A 25,680-nucleotide genomic window follows, 5' to 3' on the forward strand; every position below is an offset into this window, starting at 1 on the left:
TGAACAGCTACGTCATATTTTTTTTACAAAATGACTTGCGCCTCACCATATCGCGTAATAGAAAGAAATGAAACCGAACAGTAGAACGTTACTAGAACGCTGGTTCTGGAGAGCAAGTCGACAACGCTGTCACAGTTGTTTCACGGCATTAATTTTCGGATCACACAAAAACTTTCACTGATGTAAAGTATACCTTCGAAGCCAAAACTGTCATAATGTAGTCATAACTGCAATGCAGCCGTGTAGAATGCTACGGCAGCACGCAACAACTGTGTATGCCGGGCGCTCCATGCTTCCGCGCCGCGTGTTGCAGACGACGCGGCCGGCAAGGAGCAAGAGTCAACTGCAGCGCCGCTAGTTCACGCGACCGCCACCGGAGACACCTCTCCGGGCGGAGCTGTGAAACAGTGTTCTAGTAACTTTGATCACCTCTTCGTCATTTGAGCTTATTTTGCGTGCAGCACCTCGCGGCGGCGGTTTCACGAAGCCTCGCGGCTCGCGCTAGTTCGCGCAGCTCGCGCATACCCCCGAACCCCCGACCCCCAGCCGGCCGAGTGAGCAAGCTCTGGACGCCAACGCTGCTGTGCCACTGTGCTCAGGCAGGTTTGGTAGTCCTTATCTTGCTCGCTGCAAGATATTCGATTAGTGCGATTGGTGACACCAAAATTGTGGTCGGTATGGCGTCGTTGGAGGAACGATCAGGCTAAAATGTTTGCCAGAGAGCGGGGGAACTGGCTTGGAAGCTTCTTCGAGATCTCATTGCCAGAGTGAACGGTTCCCATCTCAAGAAGATGGGCGAGGATGCGTCGTCTGTGGATCCGTCCATTAACGTTAATTCAAGGAACCGCAATATGATCTGTGGTGTCGTTGAAGGTAAGTACCAGCAACTGTCAATTGCCCGAGGCTTAGCTACTCGGTACCCGTATATCGCCGAATGTCTTGTTGGCTGCATCCGAGTTCTGCGCTTTAAATCGACGTGCACTCTGTGGCGCCATTGAAATGCATCATTAGATGCACCAGCTGCGGAAAACTTTTTCGCATTCTCTTTACGTTTGCTATTATCGCAATATTTGGATGCCGTCATGTGCTTCCCGCGCTACTGCCGCATATTTCGCATAGCGTAACATAAAGCAGGTTGCGTAGGTCAAGTACCTCTGCTTGATGACTAGTCTAGTAAGTATACTGTGCAAAGTAAGCGACAGGCTCCTAGTGCCATGAAATCCGGACCATTTTCGCACTCAAACGTGAAACCCAAATAGACCATGGTGAACCTGCCGATACGATACAAGCTGCTGCTCTTAGTTATGCAATCGTGTCTGCCGCTCTGAGGGAGTGGACAGTTGGTTTGTTAGCCGAATGATACACTTGACAAATTTTTAAATCGCGTTGACTGTTTGGCATTTTATTTCTCGTGAATATTTTACCTGTTTATTTTGTGGGGTCGTTTTACTTTAAGGTTTCTTCGTTTAGCTTTTTGTAATTCTACCCATATTGGAATATTCTATTTTTCCCTCTGAAGGATTTTATGGGCGCCCATGGACGACGGAACAGCGCAAAGACCTGTTTCAAAGGTGGGTGGGATTTGTTATGCACGCCATATTGTCGTGTGTGAACTTATAGCGCCGTGTTTTTGATGGCTCGTGGCGCATACTTTCGTATTTAGCTTAGAGATTCATATATGTTTACTCACAGAATGAAGAAACTGGGGCTGAACACCTACATGTATGCTCCCAAAGATGATTTCAAGCACAGAGCATATTGGAGGGAACTGTACACTGTGGAGGAAGCAGGTAACAGCCATACTGGGCTTCTCCTTATTAGTTTTTTGACTGCATTATTAGCATGTTACGTGATAGCGTATGCAGCTCGTTTGTTTGAAAAGGTGTCGCTGTTGCAGTCGCCATCACCAAAGATTGAGATCAGGAAAACCAGTGCGCATGATTTAGTATCAAAATTGCGACACAACCATTCTTTATGCAGCGTTCAGGGTGGTGTCATACCGCTTCTCTTCACATTTTGCGTCCATCTGCTGCTCATGTTGAAGGCTAGCTCACGGTTTAGGTTCGAACAGACTATATATGTACTGTCTCTTTAGTTGTATTCCTTTCTATGTAAGTTGAGGCATCCACTGAAAAGTGAGGCGGATACTGAGTCTTCTTTTCCCCCCACCAAACAACTTAAAGATGTTTAACACTTTGCCAAACTTTATGCCAGTCTCTCAATGCCAAAAGATGAATGAAAAGCTGGTCTATTTAAGCAAAGCATAAGTGTCCTAATTTTTTTTTGTTATAGTAGATTCTGTAACCAGTCAAGAAATATTTCAGGAAATGCTGCTTAATAAGTGCACTTAATTTAAAAGCTCTTGTTTTTATTTTCGCAATTCGAAACTTTTTACTGGATAGGTGGGCTACATGGAAATTAAAAGCCAGGTTGTAACGACAAACAATAGGTACAGGTACTACCAGTTTTCATTACACTGCAGTGGCGTAGCCAGAAATTTTGTTCGGGGGGGGGGGGCTCACGTTGCAGCGCGTCCTCCTCCATATAGAATTTGTCGATGGATCAAATATGATTAATTCCAGCCAATAGCCATTGTGTATTAGGTACTGCAAACGAATTCTTTAATGCCACGCAGTACGCACTGCCAAGACAAATGTAAGATATTAACTTTATTATAAAAGAGCATATATGTATGTGACATTGTGGCAGAAATAACTGACATCAATGCTTCCCTGATTCTGTCTGTTGAATAAGTACAGAAAATATTAAACGAAATCTAGAACTATATCAGTTCGAAACCAGCAAAGCAGTGCATACCGCTGATATGAAAACGTAAAGGCCAAGAAATGAACACTTTGACGGGAAATGCTTTATTGAATCTGTCATCCAAGACGCTTGTTTACATTTTTGTACACGTCCAACGGCCAATGACGCTGTCCTTTTTTCCATTTATTGCACAGGAACACCTGTCACCGGTCGTATACTGTGGGTAATTTAAGTGAAATTGCTGCTCCTTTCTGTCGGTCATCTTGCATTGGTGGTACTGCCGATGGTACAATTACAGAAAAGCCCTTTAAAATTGTCCTGTGCTTTTCGAACCGTTGCTGTAGCTGTGCTAATACGTGGTCCATGAATGGAATGTATACAGTTCTTCGGAAATATTCCTCAGCATTTTCTGATGTAACGCTCCCACGATCCTGCTGTCGGACACCGGCTCGTCGGGTGGTGATTTCAACATTCATTTTTTTTGCCAGTTCCTGCACTTGCGCAAAGATTTTTGAAAAAGAAACATTCGAATTCTTGCGGTCATTTTCGATCGCCTGCTGCACCACATCTATGTCGTCAATGGCGGCGCTCATGTCGATGTTCCTGGTCTGCAGTTTCTTTGACAGAGGCAGGGTCATCGCTAGCACATGCTCCGCCACATGCAGGCTCACAAGGAATGCCGGTGACAAAAGTGCCAACGCCAAACTATTTGCCTGAACTGGACTTTCGCCGTTGCCGTTTAATTTTATCTCCTCTAGTGCCGCGATCACCGGTTCGAACAGATTCACAAATGAAAGAACTGCATCATGCTTTTCCACCCAGCGCGTTTCACATAATCCCAAAAGTCGCTGCCTTCTGGCTCGGGACAAATCAAACTTATCATTTCTCGTAAAACGTGCGAGCGGTTAGGAGATTTGCGGAAAAAGTTTGACGCTGCCTTTAGCGTTCCAAAACAGTTTAGGATATCTGTGATGGAGCACGCCGCACAGAGAACTAGGTTGAGGGAGTGGCTGGCGCAATGGGTGTATAATGCGGCTGGATATTTCTCACGAACGACAGCTTGCACACCATTCGCTTTACCAGCCATCGAGCTGGCACCGTCATAACCTTGGCCACGAATATTATGCATATTAATTCCAAGGTTTAGCAGAAATTTTATAATGGTGTCTGCGACGGCCCTACCACTTTGGTCCTGAATTGGCACAAAACCTAAAAACACTTCTTCGATATCGTTGGCATCCTTGTTTTAGGTACCTTGCACAAACAGTGAGCTGTTCGATTCCAGCAATATCTGCCGTTTCGTCAGCAAGTACGGAGAAGCTGCCTGCAGCGTTTTAAGGGGGATTAAGGTCTGAAAGGGCAGCTCGTCTCAGTCTCCATCCCGAAAAAGGGGGTGGCGGGGAGGGGGCTTGGGCGCCTCATCAGGAGACAAACGGTCACTCCGCCGCCATCGGCGCCACTTTGATGCCTTTCGGTCGCGGTCGCTCACCGGCGTCCGCAAGATGCGTAGGGCGGCGTAGAGCGGTGTAGGAAAAAAAAGCGAGGTTCAATAAAAAAAACCAAGACGCTCCTGGGCCAATGTTCAGCTCCTTCTCTTCGGCACGTAGGAAGAAGCGTGAAAATGCAAAAAAAAAAAAAAAACACAAACAAAAAGCGCAACCACGGAGAGAGCATAGTGTACGGGGAGAAGGGCGAGGGAGTACCACTAAGAGCTGCTACAGCACGGTGAGGATTCGCAGAAGGCACGAGAAAAAAGAAAGCCCCAAAAGAGAGACACAGGGATTTTGAGGAAGCGGGGAGTAAGGCGAGGGAAATACCGCCTTTGAGACACTGAGCGGGAATGAAAACCTGTCTTGTTTCATCGTCCACCCCCACCTCCGCGGCCGGCGCGAGTTGACGCGACGAGCCCGCTTGCTATCTAAACGCCCTTGAAACTTAGTGCTCGGAAATGGTTCCTGGCTTTACGTGACTCCGTCTGCATGGGCGTTGCTACGAAATGTATTTTCGAACGAACCAGAAAAAGATATTGTAGACAAAACCCAGAATTCTTTCGAGCGCCGGTGGTTGTTTTCGTCGGCGGTGCATGACAGCACGAAAACATTTCGGGGGGGCTGAGGCCCCATAAGCCCCCCCCCCCCCCTGGCTACGCGCCTGTTACACTGAGGTATGAATGTGTAGATATGTGCGTTGTTTTTACTGAAGGGGACAAAAGCAACTTTTTGAGTGTGCTGACAAGAGAACCAGTCAATCTGTACAGTTACTGCTTGACTGCATTTGCACTTAAGTGTAGTAAGCCATCCTTGGCACATTTTATTCTCTTGTGAGCTGAACATTTTTTTGCTCATTATTTCAATTGTGCAAAAAAAGAAAATTATACTTAAGCCTCGCCGTAACGGTGTGACGCGGTAGTGGCCTGTTCTCCTCTCTAATTACTCATTAGCTTACAGTCATAAGATTCCACTTTATGTACTGTCACCCGCAAAAGTTTGCGGGATCTCCAGCGCGTGGCTGAGCGGCGGGAAACTGCATTCCTGCGCCATCTGCCGTCAAAGAGCACGGCGTCGAGGCTCACGGAAATGGCGCACCAGGGGCGCTTTGCGCATGCCTGTCCTTTCTTCGCTATCAAGCATGTCTCGTCACTAGCTTCCCCGTGACAACGTTGCGCGTCGAGCAAAACACACCGGCTTGCTTCGTCGTTCATCTTACCCGCCAAAGCAGACACGCGACGATGATGACGCGGCGCATCAGCGGCTGCCGCGAGTGGCAAAAGCGCATCACGGGGAAGCTAGTGACGAGACATGCTTGATAGCGAAGAAAGGACAGGCATGCGCAAAGCGCCCCTGGCGCGCCATTTCCGTGAGCCTCGACGCCGTGCTCTTTGACGGTAGATGGCGCAGGAATGCAGTTTCCCGCCACTCAGCCACGCGCTGGAGATCCCGCAAACTTTTGCGGGTGACAGTACAATACCATGCGACATGCACATAAATTCTCGCTTGTTCCCAAGCTGTACAAGCGTGCCTTGTGTGGCCTGAACGGTAGCGTCTCTGGCTCTGAAACCAAAGGTTATGGGTCCGAAGCCCACATGAAACCTAAATAAAAAATGACTTCTGTATCAGTTAAAACATACGTCAACTTTTAATTTGTATTACATATGATGTTTTAATCAATTTTGTTTCGTGTGTGACATCGCGTTTCATGCAAGCGTTGTGGGATGTTTGAAATTGCTGCATGAGGTCATGTGGCTGTGACGTCGTGACCCTGTCTTTTAAGGAGTTTCTTGTCGGGACTCCAGGACGCCGATGGGACAATGCCAGGTTTTCTGCTGAACAGGAGCGTTAAAGCTGTTGCTTGAAAACAGCATCTGTGCTGGCAAATTATGGTAGCCACTAAGAAGTGCCATGTTTCTTGAACATATGTACTGCGGCAACTGTTGGCTCTTATTTTTTAAAATATTGTATCATTACCGAAATAAGTTACCTTTACACTCTTGTCACATGGGCAAATTTAGTATCGCTTTCAATAATTGACATAGGCGCAAAGTCACATATACTTTAGTGGTACTCGTTATAAAATGCACTCTGTTTGAAGCAAGCTTTAACTCGCTGCATGTTCTTGAATGCACTTCAAAAAGATGTTTCTATGAACACACCTCTCCCATGACCCCGCCGGGGTGGCGCAGTGGTTACGGCGCTTGACTACTGTTCCCATAGGGTTCCCATGCAGGGTGTTGTCAGCACTGCACTTAATCTACAGAATTCTTGACTTTAGAATGCTGATGAACTAGTGTCTTTGGCAGGTTAGAGCAGTGACTGTGTGTGTGTCTGTGTGTAATTAGCAGATGCTACCCCTGCACCTGATGTAATGTTCCACAGTTCGTTGAATGACTGAGGAAACAGCAGTCATAGGCAAAAAGGTGCAGCAATGCCTTCTTGCAAAAATGCCAGATTAGGAGGCTGAGTGACCATGCACTATGTTATTGGAGAAAGGTCCTGTACAAATGAGGCTTTTCTTCTCTGTTTTGCACCATGTCGCCGAAGTGGCATTTTATAGTACGAAGTGCATTCGCTGCAGATGACAATAAATTTGCCCACCTGGCACCCATATTACTGGCTACCTACCTTTGGAGGGGATCTGTGCTAATACAGCAGCTGTGGAAGAAATTCACATTGAGGAACATTGAGGAAAGTTTGTTGTAGCGCTCGTCCTGTGGTTCTCTGCTTTTGTATTCGGCTCTTACGCTGTTTTCCATTCAGTATGTTCCACCAACTCGCCCATTTGGCTATAGTGCAATATTAGAAAGCTTTGTGAAAAAATAGTTTTTTTTATGTGTGTGTGGGATGAAATGGATCTTGTATACGAAAAAATTGCTCAGGGAGCATGGAAATGCACAGCTTTCACTCTCTCTGCATTCGCCTGTTGGCAATATGCTTTACAGAATTACTCATTGCTCATGAACTGTCCGTTTTGGGCTCAGTTTGTTTACTTAGATTGAAGCTGAATGTAATGCTATTAGCTAAAGAGCAGTTGTATTTACTAAAATTGTTATGGTCGACAACATTCAGTTTGGTGCACGGCTACCACTCCTCACAAAGGAATGATTGGTTTCAGTTCAGCTTGTTGTCTGTCCAGTACTTGCATAGACATTTTGGCTGGACTGGACTTGTGCCCTGATGATTGCACTTGCGTGGAAGTATGGGCTTGAACAATTTGTTGTAAATACTTCATGCAGAAATGCTTTAGAGTTATTATGCATTGATAGAAAGTTGCTCTGTATGTTTGTGTGCCGCCTGGTATTAGAGATCATGAAATTTCTGCAGCAAAGGTTTTTGTGTAACCAACACCTGCTAGCTGCAAAATTGAAATGGTTACTCCAGAACAAGTTAGAAGAATCACTTGAAAACCAGAAGTGTAAGATAATGCTCAAAATTCATCTCAGCATGTTGACTCTATGGTATACCTTTGAAGGCATATTACTATGACTGCCAGAAGAGTATATTTCTTTAAAATATATGTTTAACAAGCCAAAACCAGACAACTTGGGTAAGTTAACCGGGGGTAAATAAGCATAAAGTACCTCATAGGAAATGCAAAAAAAATCTTTGTAGGAACCTGGGCACTGCACAGGTGCACTTCAGAGAGCCTGTGTTAACAATATTGGTGCTTCAAGAAGGTTATAGATTTGGATTGGCAAAATGCATCACCACTAATACTGATGCATAATTTTTTCTAACAATTCTTTCAAAATAAGAAGTTGGCGACCTTTTTCAGGGTTACTTAAAATGCAAAATATTGATGCCAATTGATATAAGTGTGCCTGAAGGATATTAATCAGGAGACAAATGTCCGTTACGAAGTATATACAAAGGATGTAACTGCCAGTGACTCCAAGGAAAGCATGGGGGATCTTTTTCTTGTTGTTTTGTGAAATAATGTTTTTTTTTTTTTTTTTCAACCTTTTAACGAATTATAATCATTATTATTATTTCACTTTGATAAACACCACACACAAAAGAGCCCTGTGCTTTCCTTGATGTCATTGGCTTTTGCTTCCCTCATATGAAGGATATGAAGCATACTGATAAAGAAAGCTGGTTTCAAGGCTACCAAAAGTATGTTCTTTCATTGTATCATAGTGCTTAGCAATATATTTTGCAGACATAGTACTTGAAACTTAGGGCACTCTTCAACAATTGGAAAAAGCCAGTATCTTCCAGAGCGATTGAGCCGGTCTTGTAAATAATTATTGCAAAATCTGTTTTTTTTTTTTTTCTACCTTGTTTAAACCAATGCTGGCGTCTCTCATATCCAGAGTCATTTTGGAACGTAAACCAAACAAAACCATTAAAACAATACCACCACTTTTTTTTTTTTCCTTCCTTTTCCTTCCCTTTTTTTTTCTGTTTATTTTTTATTTTTTGTTTGCTGCATAGCATATTTATGGTTAATTGATGAATAAATCATTGTTTACCATCATCTGTGGGAGTTTCCTTAACCATTCCACTCTCCGGTTGCAGAGCACTTGACCAACCTTATTCAGGCAGCTAGGGAAAACTCTATCGTTTTCTACTATGCCCTTTCACCTGGCCTAGACATCACATATTCCAATTCCAAAGAAGTTGCCTGCTTGAAGAGGAAACTAGAGCAGGTAAGTGCTAGTAGTATCAGTCTACAGTGAAGGCATTGTAGAAGCACGTTCGAGCTCATGCACCATCCTTTCTCCTCTTTCACTTCATTGTGCAGGTGGCCCAGTTTGGATGCGGTGCATTTGCACTCCTCTTTGATGACATTGAGCCAGAGATCAGCGAGACTGACAAAGAGGTGTTCCAGTCATTTGCTCACGCCCAGGTGTCAATCACTAATGAAGTCTACCAGGAGCTAAACCAGCCCAAGTTTATTTTCTGTCCAACAGGTGAATGTTTATGCTTTTTTCCACTGCAAGAAATAGTGTAAATGAGCTTAAGGGTCATGTTTATTGAATTGTTTCCAGACATTAGTCACTTCCACTAAGTCGCCCAAAGGTAGTGTTGGGTCAGTGTAATTGACTAACATATTGTAATGTCATTAAATTTGAATCAAACTGTGTTCTTTTTATATTCGTGCGGGTACGCATAATTGTTTAGTACACTTTGTCTGCTGATAATCTGGTGTGCTGTCAGAAACACAAGTGGTGTATACTGTTCAGAGCTGTGTCTTGCTGCTCTTACATTGCTTTTGGGCACCTTGTAGGAGTGCTGTATTATCTAAATGTGCAAGCAGCCCGCTGCCATGGCTCACTGGTTAGTGCACTCAGCGGCCTGTCCCGAGGATGCTGCCTCGGCAGCTGCTTTTCGATGAGGGTGAAAAGCAGGCCACCTGCATACTATGCTATCGCAGTGCTCATGAAAGAACCCGAGGTAGTTGAAATTATCTGGAGCCCTCCACTACGGCATCGATTATAGCTAATGCTGCTTTGCGGTGTAAAACCCTGTAAACCAAACATTTTGTTTTGCTGTAACGAAGGGGTCATATTCTTTCAGTGTGCAGGGGTGATGAAAAGAAAAAATATCAAATAGTTTGTAATCAGTGCGTTTCATATTAAGGAACTTATGCTGTTCCCATGTGGTTGATCATTAGCATGCGATAAAACCGCATGTGCAGTTGTTCTAGGCCTTGAATGAAATATATTTGCTGACTGCTATCGAAGTCACCTGGCTGCGCACTTGCAGATTGCAAAACAGCGCTGCACCACGCATTGTGTAGTACTGGTGTCAAACAGTTGGCTGTGGACAGGCTAAAAAAGGATTTGAATAGGCACCAATGGTCTTGTTCTTTTCAATTACTTCTGTGCAGCACGCACGGAATTTGCTTGCAGGGGATAGTGGGACAGATGGAACTGTATTTCACATGCACTCCAGTGGTGTAGCTACGATGACCGCTTTTGCCCTGCACAATTATAATTAATTGGAATGTTCCTTTAGGCCATACGGGGAATAAAAAGTGGAAGACTTGAAACATAAGCTTCGGAGAAGCATGCAGGTGCATTTAGTGGAACTGCCCCTGTTGTCTCTCGTGGCATAGTTTCAGCTTCGGATGTTTGGTTATGTGCACTCTTCTCACTGTGGCAATAGAACTGTATGAGCTACAGTAGTAAATGCATGTGAGCATTTGAGAAATTTCCTGAAAGTTTCTGAAATACACCCTGTCACGGTTTTAGAAAAACATTTTGAATGCCTTCGGATATGTCTGCTGTCTTCAGAAGGGCAGTTTTTGCAGAATTTCTTTGCTTGCACTGCTTTCCAGGGGTTATAAGGGAGCATCTAATAGATGATGCCGGTCGCATTGTAGCCGAAACTGCCACTTCTCGTTCATTTCATGAGCTACATCATAGACCAGTTGCAAAACCTACTAGTCAGTCTCCCTGTACGGCAGAAATTTCTGCACAGTGGCCGCACAGACTGCACAGCGGAAATAGTTCTGCAGGTTTGGAGGGTTTAGTTTCAAGAATCTCATTCTTCTGTTTGGTGCTGATTACATTCTTATAGTATTATAGTGGTTTTTTTGTTTAACCCTGTTATGCAACATGTCCGTGAGGAGAGGCAAAAAGGGGAAGACAAAGCATGCCTCCTGATGCAGCGACTTGCATGTCAGGACACAGTGGATAAACGGGCACATTCATAACCATTTACTAATATTGAGTGGTGTATGAGAATTATAATGACAGCATTTGGAAAAAGGGGGGGGGGGGGGGGGGATTTTTTGCTTTCTACTGATAGCTTAGTGAATTCAACTTTCTAAAAACTGAAATTTTGCTACAACTGCTTTTATATGCTGCAAGGGCTGAAAGTTTGGTATGAAACATTTTTTTTTCTGTAGCCAAAAGCTGCAAATCTGCTGAAAAATGCCATTTTTCCCACCAGAAATTGCTATTTCTACATTACAAGCAGACTGCTTTCAGTTCTTCCACCACCATAGTAACCTTAAGGGACAGAAATGTTACGTTAGAAAAAAGACTGGTAAAGTTGTGCACTGTATTTTTCTGGAGTGTTAACTGTGCCTTTTCTGAACTTCACATTTGCGTGATTAGTGGGATGCTGAAAATTTCAGTCCCTGGTTGCTGTAGGAGCTCTGAAGAAGTCTGGCTTGTTTTGCACGACATAGAACAAGGTGACAGGCCCAGGATAGCCCCATCTTTACTGGCTTTCACTTGTTTTACTTTGAAATTGCAGTTGGTACCAAGTAACTCAGCTGTAATTTTTGATTGCCAGTCATTCTATTATTTAAGAGCTTGTGCCTCATTCAGCATGAGTTGCGGGTTTAAAGGAGCACTAAGGACATCAAAGTTTTGTTAAACCTTAATCTGGTTCCTTTTGAGTATGTCCGGTAGGGAAAAGCACATTTATAGCTCAGAGATTGAACTGAGACATTTTCCTGCCATTTGGTTAAGACTTAGACATCTTTGGTGGAATCTCATTAGTACTATTCTGTATAATACAATATTTTGGCATATTTTTTATTCATTTTCGTCTCGCAGCCTGTGGTGGTAATGCATTTTTTTACAGGTAATACAAACTTTTATCCATGCTGACTTGGATAACATGACCCCGGAAATTTGCGCAGAACTATGATTTTGAAGTTTGTTTCAAGAAAGAGTGCAAACATTGCGATAGCAACCACAAATTTGCAACGCTTGCAGCTGATTGTCGATGTTTCAGAGACCTCTTCTGGCTCCATAACAAAGCCAGAGTGCAGAATAGTGCTTGGAAAATCGGCAAGTGCTCTTGTGTGCAGAAATGATGGCACTCTTTGTGGAAAGATAGCATTGTCTTGCACACCCACATGTTCACTTTCGTACCCTTTCAGGAAAAGCAGATGATTGCATGTGCTTGTACTTGTCAGTAGAGACTGCTGTTGCACCTGTTTTGATGTGTAGCCTTTATCAAACATTCCGAGCCAAATGTGCTTGTCCTAAGCCATCCAGTTGGAGCCCGTGGGCCAGAGGTTCTTTCACCTTCAAGAAATTCGGAATGCTTGCAGTGTATAATGCTCCACATAGTTCGGCTTAGAATGAATGCGCTCTTTACTATTGACAAAGGATGCACTGTAGTGATGAGCGGCGAGTGAGCACTTCCTGGCATATTGTACTCAAAGTATGGAGTCCTTCCCTTTAGTGTGCGCTAAGGCACAGAAAACTCATCTACAATACTGACTTTGACAATGTTTTATTGAGTTTCACAGTACTTTTGCAGTGTTGACTAGTAAACTAATTGTGGAATGTATTAATGTTAAGGGGTCATTAACCAAAACTACTGGTCTCATCTTCACAGCATTTAGCCTTTTCTGATTTATTTTGTAATTTGGATTTATTTTGAAGTAGTCTTCAAGCTTCCATATGCCTTGCACCCACTTGGCATATTTTTTCCTGTTAACTTGAGTTTTGATTGTCCAAAAATGGGATGCATTGTGATTGCATTCGGTTGTTTTTCTTTGTCTGCTTACCTTTGCATTTGCATACATATATGCTCTTTATACTTTCTGGAAAGGAAACACTGTACTTAACTCTTCTCCACCTCTTCCCCCCCCCTTCCTTTATTTTTTTTTTCCAGAATATTGTGCTGCCAGGGCTGTACCAAATGTTCAGAATTCTGAGTACCTGAATACTATTGGTTTGAAGTTAATGCCTGGGATTGATATCATGTGGACAGGTAAGTGTACTATGTCCACCAACTTCCACGGTTGCAGGCTTTTTTATTGCAAGCTTAAACTTGCATGTTACTCTTCCTATTGCAGGCCACAAAGTTATCTCGAAAATAATAACAGTCCAGTCTATCCAGGAGTTGACGGAAGTGTTGCGCCGGCCTCCGGTGCTATGGGACAACCTACATGCAAATGACTATGACCAGAAGCGTTTGTTTTTAGGGCCGTATAGTGGCCGGTCAACGGACTTGGTGCCTCATTTGCGTGGGGTCTTGTCAAATCCCAACTGCGAGTACGAGGCCAACTTTGTCCCAGTTCACACCTTAGCCCAGTGGAGCAAGTGCAGCAGTGATGGCAAGAGGGACCTGAGTGAGTCTGCTTTTTTCTAGGTTTGTTTTAGCCTAGAAAACTTTCTAGTGGGCCACTTTTGTATGCTTTTTATTGCCTGTAATGGCAATGCTCCTTATGATATTCATAGGGTAGGGCATTTCAGTTTCTTAAAATCTTTAACATTTTTGGTGCTTATTTTAGAATGCAGTTTACTTTTTGTTTTCCACACATATTCCTTTTGATGAATGAATTTCCTGAAGTTATTAAATGTGGCAGTTCTGTGTTCTCAAAAGTCATTCAGTCTCTCTCGGGTTTTTTCAGCATGAGCAGTCTTTACTAGTATGTAATGTTTATGTGATAGTACATGCTTAGAGCTGGGCCTGAAAAATATTATAAAAAAAATAAACCAAGTTAAATGAGATGGCCAGCAGACAAAAACACACATAGAAATTTACTTCTAAGGACTACACATTACAGTTGTTACCATTATGTGCCATGCTGGGCTGAGCAAGAGGGCGGGCATCACGTGGTAATGGCCGCAGTGGAACTTCCATTAATTGTCATGGTAGCCATAGCATACCCTTTCATGATGCCCATGCATAGTTTCGTGTTAGGTCCTACATGCAGTTGAACCTGCTTTAGAGCAGTAGCTACTCCTAGTCCTTTCTGGTCAGCAGAGGCGTGGAAGCGAGTGGAGCAATACTCCCATCACACATCAGCACGTCTTATCCAATGACACCACAGTCTCCTCCTGCCTTTTGAGTTTTTAACATGCCAAGAATACGTACTGACCTTTTTCGAGAATGCGAAAACTGAATTCTGCATACTGTTTTCTTTTCTCCTCAGTTTAGACTGAACAGTTCAACTTGTAGGATTTGATTAGCTACTCTGTTTTGAACTTTCTTCACGTGGAATTTGTTGCTTCTAGCATAAAACTTGGAAACATGTTAAGCTAATGCATTCACTCAAATTGAGGTCCTGGCATTTGGAGTTAAGTATCTCCAGGAGACTAATCTTCGACCACAGAACAAAAACTTTCTGAAAAATTATCAAGTCTTCCGTTGTGACCGACAAAACTCAAGCAGGCTCTCTGGAGGCGGTGCTATCGTGGTTCAAGGGGGCGTTGCGACACGGGAAATCAAACTTAAAACCTCATTTGAAGCTGTCGCAATCACCCTGGTGCATTTTAAAACTATAACAATATGTTCTTTATACATGGAACCTCATTATTACACTTCATGATTTACAAACAATTTTAATGCAACTGCTGGAGCCATATATTTTAGTAGAGGATTTTCATTCTCCCTTTGGGGAAGTGAACAAACAGACGTCAGAGGTCAGATTTTAGATTTTATTCTTTGCAACAATGTCTGCCTACTAAATACGGGCAAACCTATGTTTGTGCTTCAAGCACAGGCAAAATAAGCTGCCTTGATTTGTCTTTTTGTTCAAGTGTTTTTACTGATTTTAAATGGGACATTCTTGACAACCCCTATTGGAGCGATCACCTACCTGTCATCAGTCTAACGTCATCACCATCAATCACATTAACAAAACCGCAACATTTTAAGCTAGATTTGGCTGACTGGGTGCTTTTTCGTGAAAAGGCTTCCCTAGAAAAAATTTATTCCAACAGTCGTGATGTGGACAAGATAAATGAAATATTCACAGCATGTATTATTGACGCTGCTCACCTAGCCATTCCCCGGACATCGGCGGTGGTACGTCAAAATTGAAAAGCTTGGTACACGCAAGAATGTAGAAAAGCAAAAAAGGAACAAAATAAAGCATGGTGAATTTTTCAGCGCTACCCAACACATGAAAACCTTATAAAATTCAAGAAAGCATAAGCTAAAGCGTGGTATATCTGCCGCACGGCTGAAAAACAATGTCAGAAATATGTGTCCTCCATTAAGAGCTCGTTTACATTAAAAAAGCATGTGGGAGAAAGTACATAAACTGGATGGAAAATACTCCCTCTTTACAATTCCACTTATTACAGCTCCTGACACACTAACAAGTATACAGGAACAAGCAGACATAATGGGAGAACATTTTGCTGTTGTTTCAAGTTCTACACACTATACAGATTCTTTTTTCAGGTACAAATAAACAGCTGAAAAACAAACTTCCAATTACTGGTAGCACAAAAGAACCTTGTAATGCTTTAATTACACTGGAAAAATTAAATACGAGTGCTTTTAGCCGGCAAACACACTGCTCCAGGCCCCGATGAGGTCCACTATGAGATGTTAGCTCATTTATCTGCTGCCTCAGTAAAAGCATTGTTAAAACTTTTAATAAAATCTGGATATCTGGGAAAATTCCCGAGACCTGGAAGAAAGCCATTATAGTACCTTTGTTGAAGCCTGGGAAGTCACCAAACTCCCCAGGTGCCAATAGCCCTGGCAAGCTGTCTCGCGAAGTGTTTTGAAAGTATTCTGAATATAAGAATGTTTATTCTTGAATCCCAAAAACTACCTGACATTCACCAGTGTGGTTTCAGGAAAACATGTTCTACTACTGATCACCTTGTCTGCCTAGAAAATACAGTTCGAGGAGCCTTTGTACATAGACGGCACTGCCTTGCTGTCTTTTTTTGACCTCGAAAAAGCGTATGATACTACATGGAGATTCAGAATCCTACGTGTATTAAGGAGAACTTGGTTTTCGCGGTTTTCTGGGGGACTTTCTGTCTGGGCGGTCATTTCAAGTACGTCTCGGTTCGACCCATTCTAAAATTTTCACACAAGAAAATGGTATGCCTCAGGGGTGCATGTTAAGTACCACACTTTTTATAGTAAAAATGAACTCTGTAGCGAAAATAATACCGAAGTCCATTATGTACTCAGTTTACGTAGACGACTTGCAAATTGCATGCACATCATCAAACGTAGCAACATGTGAGAGGCAGATTCAGCTAACTGTAAATAAGCTGGCATCATGGGCAGATAAGAATGGTTTCAGCTTTTCCACGCAAAAATCTGTGGCTGTTCTCTTTTCTGCACGCTGAACGAGGACTGCACACTGACCCCACTATCTGCCTAAATGAAATCACACTACCAGTAAAACATGAACACCAAATTTTAGGTATAACTTTTGACAGAAAGCTCTTTCCTTTCTCATGTCAACACACTCAAAAAGAGAAAGCCTCGAAATCTTTCAATATACTCAGTCCTCTCACGCAAACACTGGGGCTCTGACCGGACCTGCCTTTTGCACATCTACCACTCTGTCGTTTGCCCTTGCATAGACTCCATAGTATACGGGTCAGCAAGAGCTTCATGTCTGAAAAGATTAGACCCTGTACATAATTCAGGTTTGTGTCTTTCTACTGGTGCTTATAGGAAGTCACCAATCACCAGTCTTTATGCAGACACAAATTAACCATCCCTAGAATATAGACGATCCATGCTTACATTTTCATACATCATAAAAATACGCTCTCTACCAAAACACACATGCTACCCTATTGTCACGAATTGTGCCTCCAGAGTATTGTTCATTAATAGGCCCCAGGCTATCAAACCTTTGTTACTCGTTTTGAAGATAAATGTCAAGAACTAGGAATATTGCATGCCCTCTCTGATATTGCATCGAGACACGATCTACTGCCACCCTGGTACAGCCTTCCTGTTGTTTGTGATTTCACACTCATTTTTGTAAGCAGAAAACACCACAAGAACACATCTTGCAAGAATTTCTAGCTCTTAAAGAAAAATAAGACAGTCTTCATCCTAGTCTGTAGCACTGTTTATTCATCATGTCCTTTCCATCCAGCTTTGATTTTAGGTGAAAGTGGACTTGTTGATTTACCATATGTTTTTAGCTTTCTAAAGGAAGCAACTATAGAATAAATACTATACACCACTTACAAGCTTGTGCTTGGCGCATGATAGCCTGAGCTGCTTAGGCACCATTAAACCCAACACAACACAACATTTGGATTTGCTATCTAGTTGTCGTGTCACCATTGGGTGGTGCCTTTCTGAGTGTAGTCTGTCTGTGGTTCCAGATGAGTCTGTGAGTGCAGACATCCGGCTTGAAACTGAGGGCGAAGCAGAAGAGGTGACTTCCCATCTGGGACCACACATGTATCACCCACGCAAGGCACTGCGGGCAGCGCTTGTTGACTGGCTGCCAGAGTTCTACCGGACCAAAAGTGCATATGGGCGGCTGCTGTCTGGTGCTTTTCTGGGTGGTGGAGGCGTGCCCACCCCACCGAGTGTCAGCGGTGGGGCTGGTGGCAGTCACCTTGAGGAGGCAGCCTCTTTCCAGCCATTGTCGAGTGAGCTGGTCAACTCACTGGTGCAGTCACCTTCAACTCCGATGGAGCCCATGGACTGCCACTCAGCCGCTGAAGCCATGCAAACGGAGGAGGCAGCAGACGACAACCGGCAGTTGGCTTTGGAAGACCTTGCCCTTTTAGTGGATCTGTTCTACCTGCCATTTGAGCATGGACACCAGGGAGTGGCTTTCTTGCAGGAGTTCCACTGGCTTCGTTCCAATGGTCATGTAGTCTGGGAGCGGCGTAAACATGCTGCCAAAGACCCTGAAGGAGGCCTGGCTGAGCTTGAGGAGTGGCGAAAGCGGGCAGCCAAGTTTGATCAAATGACGCAGGCTGTAGGACGGCTGTTTGCACGGCTTACCTTTGTGCCCAACCGTTCCTTGCTGTATGAGTTGTACCCATACATCTGGGACATCAAGGGAGTCATCTCATTGCTCAACTCTTACATCAAGTGGATAGGTGAGTGGAGTGCCCGTTTTTTGTTGGAAGAGACAGGTCCCACTAACAGGCTGGCTAGCAGCAGGAGCTGTCAACAGTTTGGCTGTTAGTATGCTTTGAAAGCTTTAGGAAGGGCAGAATGTGCTATTTTTTCATCTTTTTCAATTTGTAACATGTAAAATTGTGTTACTTTTTTATTGGGCATTTTTCATGACTGCCCACTGTGGTTTTAGCTCCTAGCATGCTACTATTATACATTGCCAGAAGTTTTGACAGCTTCTCTAGAGGAACGTGGCAATTTTGCCCTGCTTGTGCTGCTGCAATGGAGGAGGCTTGCCTAGGCATATGTGGCCTCTGCTGCTCTAACACAAGTCTTCTCTCTTTTCTCCATGTTCTGCCTAGCTCTGGGAGACGTGGCGTGCTCGTCTACGTTGGCCTTTGCAGCACCTTCATTCACATGTACGCACCCGGTGATTCTTCTCTTTCTTCTTGAATCGCTGCTGTGGTGTTCATTTCCAGTGCGGCAGTTAAGGCACAGTGACCCCAGACCTTTCATCTATGGCCCACTTCCGCTTGACCCCAGGTGAAATAACATGCGTTCCCTTCTGCCTAGGTCTACGAGTGACACTGCCTTGGCTTGCTCATCAGACTGCTGCGGCACAGTGGCTTCTGGAGCAAATTGGTTACAGTGCAAATAGGCAGTGCTCCTGAAGCAGTAATACCAGTTTCGTCTTAGCAAGAATGATGCATGCCAGCCAAGATGTTCTGTTAACTTGCATCATTAGATTGGCATAAAAAACAATGTAAAGGAGCAAAAGTAATTTTGTGTGGTTACAAGTATACCTTATAATTAGGTGGAACAGAACACTGTCAGTGTAGTGTAATGTAGTTGATCCCGGATATACTGAACTTGAAGGGGATTGCGAAATGGTTCAATATATTGATAATTCATTGTGTACAAAGAGGCAGTGGATAACCATGTTTGTAACCTAGATGGCTGAATGCAGTGCTTGCGCACCAGCAATGCGCTTCTTGCAGCTACATGTTGCTCACCGGTGTACTGCCGGTGCATCTCTCTCTCTCTCTAGGTGTTATAAATGGCCTAGTTTTGCTATCAATACACTATAACTGGAACAGTGTCTCATTAAAATCAAGATACACTTGGTTTCTGCATCACCTTTGACAGCAAAGCTAGGGAAGCACACTAGGGTCTGCCACTAAGCAATGGGACAGCTTTGTGACCATGCAGCCAAGGTTATGGGGGTGGTCACAGTGTTACTACCAAGTACTTCCGACATATCTTGCCTTATTTGTGGTCAGTTTCAGTTCTACCTTGATGTTGCATTAATAGTTTTTGAGTCGCAACCACAGGATAAGATAGACAGGAGCGCCGACTCCGCTTTTGGGAAAGGCGAATTTTGCTACATCTTAGAAAGCTTGGCAGCGGATCCGTAAGGTGGCGCTAGGATTTTTCAGACGCTGTTGAAGCGTGCCACCGCCGAACCACCGCTCCGGCGGTTCTGTGCTGTCGCCGCGTCTGTCGTCTGCTTCCTGTCGCTGCATTTCCATATCGCCTGCATCGTCGCTGGAATATATCCCTTGAAATCGCATCTGAAAACTGCACTGATGTATCGTCTGTTGCCTGCTTCATCGCTGGCAATATGTCTTTCAGTCTCATTCCGCTCGCCTGCTTCATACAGTTCACCTGCCGCGTACCGCTGACTCCTTCCTAAACGCGAAAATCCCAATGCAGACAGTGAGTTTCACGTCTGTGTTTTCTATGGCGTTCTGTGGATGGAAGCTTTTTGAGTATTACGATACGAAAAATGGTATGTGATGTCAAGTTCACATAGTTTACAAAGTGTGTTCACATAGGCGAACAATGGACGATTCTGGATCAATTTCGGCCACCTAGGGCTCTTGAATAGTTTACAAAGTGTGTTCACATAGGCGAACAATGGACGATTCTGGATCAATTTCGGCCACCTAGGGCTCTTGAATGTGCGCTGACATCGCACAGCGCGCACACAATCTGCGTGTTTATTAAATTCCCGCACCTCAATTTTGTAGATGCACCATTGGTGGCAGAAGGATATTGCAGCGCGGAGCAAACAACTTGCTATGGCTGTAAATGACTGAAGGTAAGTCTTGCGAGAGTGAGCAGTTTTTCGGCCATGTAGCCAAGGCCATGTAAACACACGCCAGGGCAAAAGTACTTAAATGCAGATCCATCACTGAAAGCTACTGTTAATATTACAGAAGTTTATTCCAAAAAAGAAACCTGCCTCTTCAGTGTGCACTGGCGGTCACCTATCATACAAGAACAGCGAGTAGATAGGACACCTAAAGAGACTAATATTGTTTTGTGCACTACAAGCGCCATTTCATGTTTTCCAGTGATGCTGAGCGCGCAACAGCTTTGGGTTCTTGATTTCGGTGAAATACGCTGGGAATTGTGCCCTTAACTAGCTGAGGCCCGTTTTTTTCATCAAGTAATACATTTCCTTTACAGCTGCTGTGTTATTTTAGGGAAAGAAATTCATCATTGAAATGCCGTGCACACACCCTGTGCTTTTCAGCTAATTCGCGGCCAGTCTGGGGAATGTTCTGCTTCCACAGCTCGAAAAGCTTGGAATCAGATGGCAGCCGAAACACTGAGACTTTTTCGTTTCCTTCGTCGTACCCTGAATTACAGCCAACGACAAAACACTTCATCGCCTACCCTACCATCTGCATAAAAAAAAAAATGATCAGTGCACAGTATGCGCTCCTCCCACATCTGCCATGCCACATGCCGTACCACCGACCGAGTACTGGTTATCTCGCTGCGTGGTTTGTCTGCATGCCACTGTCGACACATTCTCAAGGGAATATGCAGACTACAAAATAAACGACACTGGCGGAGCCTTATCTTAGTTTTAGCTTAAAAAATTGCAGACGATTACGTTACTTCGTAATGCGAAATTTGAGCGCAGCTAGTCGGCTGTTTCACCTTTTTCGATAGATTGAGGCAAAGATTTCGAGCACGACATTTATGTACTATTACAGACTATTTTATTTTTCACACATATTCTCTCTAGAAACACTCCACTAACAGTTCTTGACTGTCATGAAGGAAGCTTTGTGGTCGGAGGAATGAAGATAGCAATTAAGTTATCGGGAGGTAGCGCGTGGGCCCATAGAAACGTTGCGCGGCATAGAGACTAATGCCACAAGCTGCTGACGAGAAGAAAGAACCTTCGCAAACATCTTAAACTGACTTGAAAACGCTGTAGCTAAAGTTAGCAAGTGTCTCATCGACTTTTTAGTAATATATGTTTTAAAGGAAAATGAGGGCGGGCTATATCCAAGCCAGGCCTTCCTCGAAAGCAAAGGGATGATCGGCTAGAAATCCGGACTATGAAACTAACTGCATATACGCAAACTACATCAAAATATGATGCTTCTCTCTGTGAGTGTAAATTCTCGGTTAGTGCACATGTTACCCTGCAGTTCGGTGTGGGCGCTCGCATTATTTATGAATTATCTTAGCAGTGTGTACCATGTGTGGTCACATCTTCCACTTGAACTCTGAAGCGTGCCTTTCATAATTGGTTCACAGGAATGGAAAGGCGCAGTATGTCACACTTGCTTCTGTGAACACTTGAATCATGCAGTAAAGGAAGGAAGGTGGGAGTGAAAGGGAAGCTGGTTACAATGGAAAGGCGCAGTATCTGTCACACTTGTTTCTGTAGGCACCTGAATCGCACAGTAAGGGAAGGTGGGAGTGAAAGTGGAGCTGGTTACGAGGGACAACGGCGACGCCGCGAAACCCAGGAACGGGCAGCCAAAGAGCTGCGCTCTAAAAAGATACAGGTTGGCCTACGCGCAATGATGACGATTCCACTTTTGCATTTTCTGGCTAGCAGACGACTTGCAAAGCTACCACTCCGTCTGCTCTCAGTCCATTGTATGCGACGCTCGCGCGGTCGCCTGGATCGTGCTCAGGATCATTTTGTTTCGCTGCACTGTTGAGAGGCAGCGCATTAATGTCTCTTTCGGCTAGGAGGATAGAAAGAGGAATGAGTGACCAAAGCCGCGTCGGCGAGGAAAGGGGAGCGGAGGAAGAGAGTACAGTCCAAAGCTGAGCGCCAGACGCGGGCTCGGTGTTTAGCAAAATCGGCCTACGCCGAATGCATTGCAGTGCGCCAGAGTCGGCTCTCCTGTCTTATCTCACTCTGTGGTCGCAACTAAGCAGAAATGTTTTGTTCCTTTACATCACTGAAGGCCTATGTAAACATAAATTTATGAGTAATCAAGAGCCCCTACCACATATTTTGTCAGAATACAAGTGCATTGCAAAAGTGCACAGGACGCAACGAGATTCAGCCAGTCATTGCTTTGTGGGAATCTGCTCAGCATATTTTTGGCATTATACTTGTCTTATACTGGCTAGTATTGTGGTATAATCTTTAATAATTACTCTTCAGTATATTCAGTGTTCTGAATATTTTGTGAACGAAGCCCGATAATTGCGAATGGTGTGCTATGCTTTTTTTTTGCATAGGGTTCAAGATGTTCTGGCTGTTTGATATAAACAAGAATTTGGCATATCCGGGATTGACTGTGTTACGTCTGGTATCTTAGCATGCTTGCTAAGATCTTTGGAATTTGGTGCCAAAATGATGTTGACATTACATTCACACCATTGCTTCTTAAGAGTTGAGACATTCCAATCCGCAGTACCATTTACTGGCTGCAGTAAAGTGGTTAAACTGCCCTCTTTCTGCATGACGTACAAGATACAAGCAAGTAGTGTTTTGTTGGCTAGTAATAACTGGGAACTGGCCTAGTTTCCAGGTTATCTGTCTTTGGCAAAGCATGCATTGTGCCACATGATTTTGTGCCGAGGGACGTTCTTAGTGGCAGCAAAAAGCATTTGCAGGGAATGTACCCCTGTCAAACCTTGCCTTATTCATCTTTTCATTTGCATTCGCTAGAAATAGATTGAGAAATTAATTGCCTTTGCTGCTTTTGCTTTTAAGTGGAGGATGCAGAGAGTAAGTATAACCTCTAAAAGATTTCTGTAAGTAGAGGCTGCCCTTTGTGTGTGTGTGTGTGTGTGTGTGTGTGTGTGTGTGTGTGTGTGTGTGTGTGTGTGTGTGTGTGTGTGTGTGTGTGTGTGTGTGTGAGAGAGAGAGAGAGAGAAGAGAGAGAGAACTTGAGTGCTAAGCATGCAGGGATATTTCAAACACACTTGAATTAATAGAAGAAAGAAAAGATGGGGGATGTTGTAATGTTGGTTTTAATGAATGCAAACTTAAAATGGGGGGCAGTTTTGATCACCGTTAGTACAGCCACTTGGAGGGCTTATATGACTTGTTTTGGTTTGTTTTTGGCGCATGACTTCATGACTGAGCTCTAGTTTTAATGGCGGTGATCACTTACGGGTGAGTACAGCCGACAAGAAACATGTTAAAAGCAGTAGGATGTTGTGTATGCCCAGCACTGTTGTTTGCCTTCTGTTTGCAGTAGTAATAAAAGGAGTCTACACTGCCTCAAATTTAAATTTTATTTTGCTTTTAATGGGGGGGGGGGGGGGGGGGGGGGTCACTGCAGCATGCTTTTCAGGAAAAGCATGTTATGCCCTCAACATCATTGAAGCTTTTGCTGTGGCCCTAATTCTAGAGCTCTATTCATGGAGTGACCAGCAATACTAAAAGTATGTAGTCTGGTACAAATCCAAGAATGCAGCAGCGCATGTCCATCAAGGCAGTGGCTTAGACTGGCTCTTATGATATGGCGGGGAATCCCTTGTGAATTGCAGGTGAATAGAAGGGTGCACTCATTAAAATGAGATAACCGCGACGTCATGACAATCACTGTCAATGCCGTTGGCTGGAGGGCCTCCTCAGGGGTATTTGTCATTGCACTCTTGATCCGACTGTAGATGATCAACGCAACTGATGCAGCAGAAATTTGGTAGTACTAGGCGTGTTCCTCCTCTCTACTTTCCCACATGTGCCACCTATTGCCACTTCCTCTCTATCCTTTCCCCTTTTCTGAAAGTAGTTAGGGTGATCTCTCTACTTTGGCACTTGCCAACTGAGGCTTCAAAGAATTATTTTTCAGACATGGGACTAGTCACTTCACTGGGTAGCTGGGCACCTTCTCATCAGCCAAGTGAGGGGTGAAACAATGTTTGCACTCAGTACAAAAAGTACAAAAAGAAATTGAGAAGGCAGAGATGTGGATAAAGGGTCTACGATGAAAGAGGCAAAAGAAGCGAGAATAGTGGCCCGTGAAGGGGTCCTTAGTGGCTCGATCATTGCCATGGGTTAAGGTATGCTTATGCACTTTGTTCATGGTATGAAAGTTACTTTAAGAGACAGAACCTGAAACGTGTTGTTGTTTTTTTGTGCTAGCAGAATGGGTTGTAATATGTGACAGGACTATTATGAGTTCAGTGAGTACTGCCGTGGGTGAAATGGAGAAATGGTCTATTGGAAGATGGGGTTGTGGGTAGCATAGATTTGCAATTTAACCTCACTGTTGACTCATTGGCAATTTACTGGTCATGGCAATTGAAAAACTGTGAGCCTGGTAAAAAAACAAATGATAAAAATTCTGTAGCTGTACACTATCTGCACCTTATTGCCTGTTTATAGCTTTGGTGCTTAAAACTGGCCATCTAGTGGGGGTGTGTACAGAGTTGGCTCCTCTCAGAATTAGTAGAGGCATGCTAATGATAGATACTTAGGTGGCGACAGTTGTGTGGCTAGAACAAGGTAGATAAATAGCAGGTATCATTGACCCATGACCCGACGGCACCAAAGTTGAGCAGAAAGTGATGAGTATGTATTATTAGGCATGCATTCAGCAAAAAGTCAAGAAGTGTCAAGAAAGGGTGTTGAGCTTGGTGAAAAGAGCTGCCACATCTAGGCTTTTGGAAGCCAAAAGTGAAGTAGATGCCAAGCACTGGATTGGAAAGCTTGTTGAGGAGAACTGCTTACACAAAAGCAAGTTATGCAATGCCTGTACTGCAATGCCTGTTGAGGCCTGTACTGCGTATTAGTGAAGACTGACTGAGAGCAGTCACATGGATTTCCTCCTCAGTAGTAGGCAAGGTGGGTTGGTAGTATTCGGAGCTCAAGGAGTTGTTCTAATGCCTTAGAAAAGGCACCAGCCCCTCTGGTGTCATGCTGTCTTGTTAACCTCTCTTGCTTTTCTAACAGTTGAGGGAATATGTTATTGCTTTTAAGAGCAACCAGGGAAGACTTGCTACATGCGGTTGTACATGGAAGCCTGATTGGTGTGTCTGTTCTTCTGACTGGAACAAGAGAGAATTATTGCTGGTTGACTGGTTGCCATTGTGGTGCACCCGTGACATTGTCACTGTTTTCCTTGCATTGTGCAGGGTTTTCAAAAGGCTACAAGGAAGCATTCATCAGTGGTGAGCAAGAGCCATGGCTTTTTCGGGGCGGTCTGACAGCCGAGCTGCAGGTTAGTATCAGTTGACTTTTGTGTGCTTGTGTACAACTACATTTCAGTGCCTACATATCTCTTTCTCTCCTTTCTTTTGACAGTACGCTCTCTACTGTTTTCAGGTGTAAGTTCACAAATAGTAAGAAGTTGTCATGATAGTTTTATGCTAAACCAGTTATTTTTTTTATGTACTGTGAAGGTGCACTGTTTAGCGTTTACAA

The 25,680-nt window shown here is 43.9% G+C and overlaps 1 protein-coding gene across 3 annotated transcripts in view; it reads left to right on the top strand.

Annotated features, from left to right (window-relative positions):
- Positions 1–444: 444 nt before the first annotated feature.
- The window catches only part of Oga (O-GlcNAcase), a 47,383-nt gene continuing 22,147 nt past the window's right edge, over positions 445–25,680 (top strand). Inside the window, exons 1-10 of one of the 3 annotated variants that reach the window (XR_014704448.1) lie at positions 445–873; positions 1,520–1,571; positions 1,693–1,790; positions 8,781–8,911; positions 9,007–9,175; positions 12,849–12,947; positions 13,033–13,308; positions 17,285–18,016; positions 18,398–18,454; positions 25,392–25,477. Coding sequence is in view for 2 of the 3 variants with exons in the window: in XM_084591235.1 (XP_084447361.1) it covers positions 792–873; positions 1,520–1,571; positions 1,693–1,790; positions 8,781–8,911; positions 9,007–9,175; positions 12,849–12,947; positions 13,033–13,308; positions 17,285–18,016; positions 18,398–18,454; positions 25,392–25,477 (1,782 nt within the window). In the remaining variant the exon portion in view is untranslated. The remainder of the gene's footprint in view (positions 874–1,519; positions 1,572–1,692; positions 1,791–8,780; positions 8,912–9,006; positions 9,176–12,848; positions 12,948–13,032; positions 13,309–17,284; positions 18,017–18,397; positions 18,455–25,391; positions 25,478–25,680) is intronic. The other 2 variants (XM_084591235.1, XM_084591236.1) reach the window with 2 other exon arrangements.

This window comes from Amblyomma maculatum, chromosome 1 (genome assembly GCF_055883805.1).
Source record: "Amblyomma maculatum isolate TAMU_Amacu chromosome 1, ASM5588380v1, whole genome shotgun sequence".
Lineage (NCBI taxonomy): Eukaryota > Metazoa > Arthropoda > Arachnida > Ixodida > Ixodidae > Amblyomma > Amblyomma maculatum.